Source organism: Pocillopora verrucosa, chromosome 6 (assembly GCF_036669915.1).
Source record: "Pocillopora verrucosa isolate sample1 chromosome 6, ASM3666991v2, whole genome shotgun sequence".
In the NCBI taxonomy this organism is placed as follows: domain Eukaryota; kingdom Metazoa; phylum Cnidaria; class Anthozoa; order Scleractinia; family Pocilloporidae; genus Pocillopora; species Pocillopora verrucosa.
Window position 1 is genome coordinate 13,572,802 of NC_089317.1, and position 9,443 is coordinate 13,582,244.

General features: G+C 37.9%; 1 protein-coding gene across 1 annotated transcript in view; it reads right to left on the reverse strand.

The window, feature by feature from the left end:
• Positions 1-7,900: 7,900 nt before the first annotated feature.
• The window catches only part of LOC131788613 (uncharacterized), a 1,801-nt gene continuing 258 nt past the window's right edge, over positions 7,901-9,443 (reverse strand). Inside the window, exon 1 of the mRNA XM_066168672.1 lies at positions 7,901-9,443. This exon is cut by the window's right edge and continues 258 nt beyond it. Coding sequence (XP_066024769.1) covers positions 8,939-9,443 — 505 coding nt within the window. The 3' untranslated portion in view covers positions 7,901-8,938.

The following is a 9,443-nucleotide window of genomic DNA, read 5'->3' on the forward strand; positions in this document are numbered from 1 at the left end:
AGTTGGATATTTGTCAAATAACTCCCCTGATTGCTGTACTGAAAGTAATTGTACTGATCGAAATACCTCCTGCACTAAAAATCCGAATATTCTGTGGCTTAAATTCACAGGTGCATGTGTCTAAAAGCTCGTCAGTGCCCGATCATTGCAGACCGTTTGCCTTAAGCGACCCCAAGGATCCTGCATATCAGTCTGTCTGCGAGCATGACCACAATGACGCATGTGACTATCTGAGACCTTACTTCAAATTGAGGCAGGCCTGGCGGCGCAGACTGAAAATCTATCATCTGTGGAAAAGGAAGATCTTCTCTTCAGGGTGAAGCAAGCCAACAAAGCCATCTGGGCTTGGAAGTCACACCTTCTTCGCTCTGTCAACCAAGATTCTGCTCGAGTGGAGCTTTTGGAGCAACTAGATGAAACTTCAGTGCTGCAGGTGCAAGATTGGGCCATGAAATATTGCCCAGAAAGTACAGAGAGAGCCAGACCAACTGGTTTGGGAAACGTGGTATCCCCTGGCATGTGACAGTAGCGACAAAGCGCGAAGGGGATGAGATGCAAATGCTTACATTTGTACACATTTTTAAACCGTGCAATCAAGACAACTGTGCTGTACTCGCAGTGATGGCAGATGTTATACGGCAGCTAAAGATCACAGTACCCAATCTAGCGTCCGTGTATTATCGGCAGGACAATGCCGGATGTTATCACTGTGGAGCAACCACTGTGTGCGCAAGAGTCCTCGGCGAGCAGTTTGGCGTATCCATAAAGCGCCTTGATTTCTCGGATCCCCAAGGGGGAAAAGGGCCTTGCGATAGAAAGGCTGCTACGATCAAATCACATATGAGAGTTCACCTAAATTCTGGCAGCGATATTGAGACTCCCGCTCAGATGTCTGATGCAATTCTTTCCTCCGGGGGAGTGTCCGCGGTTAACGTTACTCTGTGTGAATCAGCCACACCTCTTGAGCAATCTTTGAAGGTCGAAGGTGTGAGTTTGATTAAATATCTCCGTTCATCGTAAGCAGCCTTACGTGAGCAAGATCGAAGCTCTTTGTTTTAGCTGTACCTATCAGCAGTGACGAACTACATGTAGCTTGAATATTGGTTTCATTGACCAGGAAAACACCTAAAGTATATGACACTGTATTCTTTTCCTTTCTTTCTTTCTTTCTTTCTTTTTTTGCTTTATAAAACCCATTCAGTTAGCTGGTATGGAGGAACTCCCCGATTTCTTGAATCTCCGAGGGTACGCCGCCTCTGTCTTGTCGAGAATTCGGGATCTCAAAGAATGGCCGATTAATTGTTTGATTAAGGGACGGGAAACAACTTTTTCCGAGTTCGAGTTGAGAAAACTGTCAAGTTTCTAGCGATGGCCATTATCATCGTAGCAATCAAGGTACAAAATCGAAAGGTTTAAATTGATGAGCACGCTATCGTAAGGAAAATTTAAAACAACAACAACAACAACAAAAACAAAAAACAGAGATTGTGTAAGTCCAAAGCTTTAAAAAATGTAATTGTAATGACCTACAGTCAGGCGATATCAAATAACACGTAATGTCTCGCGGCCTGATACAAGCGGCCGACTTTGTGATTCGAAGATTTACGTTTTTAGTGAAGTTTAATGTTCAAAGTGCTTAGATAAAGCACGAAATTGTTAGTCTGTTGTTCTGTTTACATAGTCGGTAGAATTTTTCCAGTGTCATTAGAAAAGAACGCCCCACCGTGGAACCTGTCTGCCTGCCACTGAAGGTCATGGTAGACCTTATCGATCCACTAGGGACACGTAGGTGATGTATATAATCACGGAGCACTAGACAATTAACTTTCAGTTGTTTTAGTTAACTGGGAAGTTCGTCATTTGAGAGGTTACGCATGACGTTTGTTTTTCCCGCGAACGTCAAAAATTCAATTTCTGTCGTCTGTCTTAAGGCGTGTGTACACGGAATTAAGTAGGTTTGTGTTTGTCGTGTCATTTTATTTTATTTTATTTTTTGTGCAGGATTTTTTTAAGAATTCCATAAATAGGTAACAAAATGAAAGGCAAGCTTGCGTTTGCCGTTTGCCGTTAAACGTCATGCTTAAAGTGCCTATTGATAAATATAATCTTTGCAAGCGCGAAGTCGTGGAAATAGAGTCGATAACAACGCATGTATAGTCAGTACCAGGGGGTGACTAAATTTACGAAAACGTCAAAAAGTAGTTTTTCAGAATGGCACTGATTCAAAACACTCAAAAGAGATCTACAGCGTTTTTTAAGTGAATTCGCGCAGGTTTTTGTTTAAAACAGAACACTGACTAAGAAAGAAATATTAGTTGGCCCTGCACTCGTTACAGCGATGTCTGCAGACGAATGCCTGTCTGGGTGTCCTGTGCACGTTTAGCGTGATTGCGTGACAAACATGAGTGATGACACACGACTTCGTTGGTGAACATCGTTGTGCCATTTGGGGAGCCAAACGTTTCTTAACTGAAACTGTAAGCAATCAAAGCATATTGGTTTATCGTGCAAAAAAGACTTTTGTATATACTGGAGTTGTATGGAAGCAGAAATAAGTCAAGAGTTGCGATGGTCTGCGATGATTTATGAACAGCTTCGAGTATTGTAAATGGTCAAGCCGGACGTTGTAAACACTTTTCAAGTGAACATGGCGATTTGAAACAAAAACAATGGAAACATCACTCCTTAATCACTGGTTTCAAAAGGTAAGGGTAACATATTGAGTTTCTGATAAAGCTCAGCTCAAAGCGGTAAGATTTTGCAGAAATTATGGCTTCGATAATAAAAGAATAATTGGATTATCTGCGGTTGTTTACACGGCGGCGTTGCGATTTGCACGAAATAGATCGGGCTATTTCTTCGCAGTAATTAAGAGCCCCAAATTAATTTTTATACCCTTGAAAAGAACATCGTTTCCAATTTTCAGAAATGTTCATCTCAAGTGATTCCGCGTTATACCGAGTAGGAAAAATTTTTATTGAAACACTGCTCCAAAATGAAATTTTTAATCAATCAAATTTTGGCGATTTTCAAATATTCGCCAATAATTCATAGTTATGTCAATAATCCCGTTATTAGATTCAAATCATTTGTTAATACCTCGTATACAAATAGGTAATATTCGGAAAGACTTGCTTTCTTTTGCACTTTTGAAGAATAACGTTTTTGTTACCCTACTCGTCGGCTTCATTTCGGCCACTGTTATGGCGGTTGGGGCTCGATACAGTGTTTGGTGATTTTCTAGAAAATAAAAACAGTTCTGAACAAAAAAATTATACCACGTTTATAGACTTACCCTAAGGTATGTTTGAGCGAAGTATGAAGGTAGGGCTTTTTCTAGGCATGTGCCACATTTTTTTGATTTCACGCGGTCTCCAGAAAAATTCTCTCTTAAAGCGTACTGGAACAAGGTGGCTGAAAATCTAGCTACTAACCCAAGAAAATTCTACAGTACCTTTAAGCCCTTCTTAAATAGGAAATCAGACATGTTGACTGGGAACGAAAAACATTTGAAAATTAACAATCTTGTCGAAACTGATCAAACCGTTGTAGCAGAACGATTTGCTGATTATTTTTCAACAATGGCCCTCAATGGTACCGCCAGAAATATCTTAAAGCTTGAGGAGAATGACTTTGATACACGTCTGTATTCAAGCAATAAGATCTGCTGTATCTACAATTACTGGTATCAAGCCATTTAGTTTTAATACAATACATCCAGCTGAGGTACAAAAAGCACTAAATGAGTTAAACCCAAGAAAAGCATCTGGACAGGACAAGATATCCCCTCGCATATTGAAACTGTTATCAAACGAACTGGCTCCATCCCTCTGCAAAATATTCAACACTGCTATAGAGTCATCGAAATGGCCAGAGGATTGGAAGCGAGGCACCTGGACACCTGTTTTTAAAAAGGGAAATAAACAAGATGTAAGCAACTATGGGCCGATAACAGTGATTCCAACTGCTGGAAAAATCTATGAAAAACTTCTCTGTGATCAAATTAGTAATCACATGGACCCTATTTTAAGTCCAAACATAACAGCATACAGAAAAAATCATAGTTGTGACACCACCTTGTTACGGCTTGTGGGGGAATGGAAAAAGGAATTAGATTGTGGAAAAGTCATAGCAGTTTTGTCAACTGATATGAGCAAGGCTTTCGACTTGCTCTATTCTCCTCTGCCAATTAAGAAACTGGAAGCGTAGAACTTCTCTGCTAAAGCATTAGAACTTATGCGATCACATTTCAACCAAAGAAAAAACAGAGTGCAGCAAGGCCCCGTCTATAGCCAGTGGAAAGAATATTTACGTGGATGCCCACAGGGATCCTGTTTTGGTCCCTGTATGTGGAACCTTTATCAAAATGATCTCAACTACAATATGAAGAGCTGTAACATATCAATGTATGCCGATCATCATTCAGTCTGCTGGAAATCAAATTTAAAAATGGTACGAGCAGAATCTACTGCAAGTAAATGGCAAGAAATACCAAGCTATGTTGCTGAATATTGGAGGAAAAGAAAATGGCACCTCTATTGATATCTTATGTGGAAATGAAATTGTTGGTCATTCTGATAAATTTAAGCTTTTGAGTGTGACAATTGACAATCAACTAAATTTCTCAGAAAACATCAGTCAACTATGTCAAAAGGCGAGTCGACAAGTCGGTGTATTAATGCGAATGAAGAAATTAGTACCTGAACGAGCCAAATTAGTATTCTATAGGTCTTCAATATTACCACACTTAACATATTGTCAGAAAATCTGGCACTTTGCAAGGGCATCCGACAAAAGAAAACTGGAACGTATGCAGGAGAAAGCCCTAAGGGCTGTCTTCCTCAACAAAACATCCACGTATGAGCAGCTATTGGTTAAGGCACACCTACCATCTCTAAACAACAGAAGACCACAGGATATACTAATACTGATGTATAAAGTGAAGGATAGTAAGGCACATAGCTTCCTATGTGATCTGTTTAGCTTGAGTAATAAGAAGTATAATTTGAGAAACTCCGACTTTGACTTGCCACGTTTTAAAACAGTTAGGTTTGGAAAACAGTCGATTACGTACTTGGGACCACATCTATGGGCGAAATTATCTAAAAAAAACTAGGGAATCGTCATCTTTAGCTATTCTTAAAAGAAACATTCGTAAGATGGACATAACAATTTTAAAATCTAGTGGCTGTAATTCGTGTATTCTATGTAACAGCTAATATTTTATTCACATTTTACTATATGGTTTAAGTATCTTTACGACACATCTTTTTTTTACTAGCATATATTTTTTGCATTTTTAGAATTGTATTTTAATGTTTATCCTTTCTTTTTAAATTTACTTCTTAATATAGTGTCCCCAATTAGCGTCATTATGACGCTAGATGTATTTGACACTCAAATAAAGATACTTACTTACTTACTTTATCACTCAGTCAAACAAGTAACATCCCAAAGTGAAACATGGCAAAATGTGATAAAACAGGAAAAAGTCACCACTGCAATCAATGATGATGTCATGTTAATACCAATGACTTAACCCAGGGAGAAATTTTTCATGAGATCCTCAACCAACACTCCCTAAATGCTCCAGCAACTATATATTGTAGATCAATATATGGGTGCACAAATCAACCCTTTAACTCCCAGAAGTGATAAACATGTAACTTCTCCCCATAGTATCCATACGTTATCCAGCAGACAGGTAGCGAGATTACTCAAACTCATCAGGTATAAGATATCTTGATTGAACATCAAATTCTCGTAACCAATTAACAAGGAAATGAGTCGCGACTAGAGGAGAGAATTAACAATCAGATCTTGGGAGTCAAAGGGTTAAGGAAACTGTGTCCTGTATTGCATGCAACACTACATTAGAAAACCTAAAAGATAGCGTGAAAATCATCCAGTGTCCATCTTGCAAGATAAGAATGCTTCAAAAACCTTAGACACCAAAATCGTTGGTCAGCTGCTAATCAAGTCAGATGATACAATTAACAGCTACACAGCATTTAACAATGCACTACAAAACTTCCTTGCTGTCACAAAAATGAACCCTATTTCTCAATCAAATCAGTTGTGATTGTGTCCACTACCCTGTTAACCGCTGGGAACTAAAAGATGATAGTAGATAAAAGTGCTAAACTAGTCTCTCAGTTTTTACCATTAGTTTGACTGCACCATAATTGTCTTCAAAGTGTTAACCTCTTATTTTTTACTGTGCACATTGAAATTTGTAAGTTGTAACCTGCTAGTATTAGAAAATAAAGTTCATGTTTACCATACTTATTTAATAGTTTAATAATTGGTTGTTCTTCAATCCATTAAACATTTTCATTCAAAACATGCTTTCAGTTTTTATGTCCCAAGTATCCTAAATCATCGAATCTGCATTCAGCTGTTCTTTAGAAGTAGACACATTTCCCGCCAATATCATGTCATATAGCAATGGCTGTTATTACAGTTGAACCATAGTACAAATGTATTAGTTACAGAGTGCACGAAAGTGAGGCTTTCCAGTCAACATTTTAGGGGAATACTAGACCCTGTGAGCAGGGTAACTGAGATACCTGGATGGTAGTGGATCCTTGGAATCAAGTGTAGTGATACTACGGGTGTCGGACTAGTATACTGAAATAGTGCGCTCAAGTCTGGCCAAGGGCATAGACCTATTTCAAAACATAGGCATGCTATGCATGCAAGAGTTACTTTTTTGTAGGGTGGGTGGATTACTTGAAACATTGTGAGTGATGTCTACATTCTTACAAAAGGAGAGAAGAATATTAATGTGGGAAAGAACGAAAATGTCGAATTACCTCACTCACAGGTATTTTGTGGTAGATTATGTGTGTTTTGCGAATAAATGTAACCAAAAATAAACTGTATTGGTGCCACGGATACCTATTACTACAAAATGCAGACAGCAGACTGCAGACCGGATACAAAATATAGACTGCAGACTGCAGAGAGGGTATAAAATGCAGACTAAGAATCTGAAGAGTTTTTACGTCTGGTGTATAATAACATGTCATCTTACAGCTTACCGAGCGTCACGCAATCGCTTTTCTGCGATCCGCCTTCACGATTATTTGCACTATTGTGGAATATTCCTGGCCCATTTCTTGATGAAAAGCGATCGCAATATTATTTCAAGCCTTCAATATAGTCTTCTTACTTTGCGCGCGAGTTGGTTGGTGTGATGTCTGTACAGATTTTACCAACCTAATAAAAGTAGATGACGTGAATAACAGTGATGTTAAGCAAGCTTAAAACGGCAGAAATCGCCAGAAAATACAACGGATACACAGGGTCTGAGTAAGTTTTATTGATTTACGAGAAAAATGTTCATATTTCGAAATATGTATCGTTGTAAATCGACCATACTTCGTTCCCTATACTATTCCTTATAACGTGCAGCTCCTCTCGTAACTTAACACCGAGTCACAACGCGTGACGCGTTCATGAATTCGCCGGTAACAAAACGAAAAAGGGCCTGGGACTGAAACTGCGATCGCAAAGCATGCATGGATTGTTTGGCTGGACAGAAATCAAAATGGCGTCCATTGCGAATGATAGTAAGCTCTCAGAAACTAAAGAAGAAGGCTTTATTTTAACTGAAGACGATATACCTGGGGCTGTTTTGCCAAACAGAAATGTAGAGGCATGCAGTGTGGTACAGCTAAAGCGCTGGCTGATTTGTAGGGGAGCGAAAACAAGTGGTAAAAAGTCAGCTTTAGTCAGCAGGTAAAGGGTCAAATTCAGCTTTTTCGTAGCTCTTTCTTTTGCTTACATAAAAACCATTAATATTTCTGATGGAAAACACATTCACTTAAATATTTTATACATTAAATCGTCTGCTTAGAACTCCATTAACATTATTTAAAATCGTTTTGCATAGGGTAAAACACTATGTAGAAAATGGCCTTGACAAGAAATATCTTAGAGACCCCGACAACGGCGCTAATATTATGAAGAAAAAAGCAGATCTTGGTTTGCTTGATAAGAAAGAACCTCAAACAAATGGAAATGAGCTATACATTGAGCGAGTCAACTTCAACTCTGAGTTTTGGGAAAGTGTTCTTCCTAAACTTTGCAATTTCTTTCAACAACAAGTTTTACCAGAGATGTCATATCCTCGAGTCAAATATGGGTTAGCAAGATGTCAGTTGAGATTTGAATAGACTGTGCCTAAATTGATTTAAATGAATTCATTTAGAACAGTGTAAAAGAAAACCTTGCAGTCTTGAATATAAGTTGCACAATTTTAATTATCTTGGACATAATGGGTCTACATATAGTGTAACCTTTAAAAAGGCTTAAATACTAACAACAATAACAGGCACTATTTATTGAAATAAGTGGCTTTTAAATACCTGTGCAGTTATTGTAATTTCAAAGTTTAATAAACCACAATAGTTGTCACTGGACAAAAGAATACAAAAGAGGCAAAGTATAATATATTTAGTTATAGTTAAAGTTAATGCATCAAAGTGTAGACTGCACATGTGTGGAAAACAATTTAAAGATTTATCAGATCAAAACGTCAAGCAAATATATTATCATGTAATGTATTATATTCTGCAGCTTTTGTTCATGTTTAGAATAAATAGTTTTGTTTCATTTTGCTTTGTGCTCAATCCTGAACAGTTTAATGACAGTACCATATATTTAAAGTGGTCTCTGTCAATTGCATTTGTTTTATAGCAAGACTAAAAACTATTCTGGTCCAGTGATATCATTAATTTGTCACTACATACTAAATATTTGTCAATAACTATTTAATATCATTTCAAAGTTCATGTTTTTGCTCTATCTTACACCTTGGGTGCATTTCATTATAAGAGTGAAACATGCACTAATTTGCACAATTTTGCTTTCAAAGTGTTTCACACATCAACAATGAAATGCACTCTACCATGAACATGTACAAAAAATCTAATTAGTCTATTAAGGGAGGAAGAAAATTTGATAGAGCAGCCACCACAATTAATATATCAGAGGCAACAGGTGACATTGAAATGGGAATTTTACGATCAAAAATATGCCAGTTTTTAATACGTTCCATTAACCTTTCCACGTGGACACGGAGACTTGCAATTGTTTTACTATGTTCTGTTTCTTTGGTAGAAAATTGCTTTTTGTCTTTTAAAAAATTAGGTTTAACTAGCACAACTCCAACTGATGCTAACTCATCTTGACAATTAAACCCCTTATCAGCCATTACCTCGTCACCTCTTTTAAGTTTGCCAAGAAAGCCACTTTGCATTGTTATTTCTAGATCAGAAGTACTTCCTGGAAATAGTTCACTAACAAAACAGACAACTCCACTTGGTGTGATTCCTAATAAAGCTTTCATTGTGTTAGTGCTCTTATAGGATGAATAGCAGGCAGATTGGGCATCGAGTGACGATGGCTTTTCCATCTGGAACTCAGTGCAGTCTACA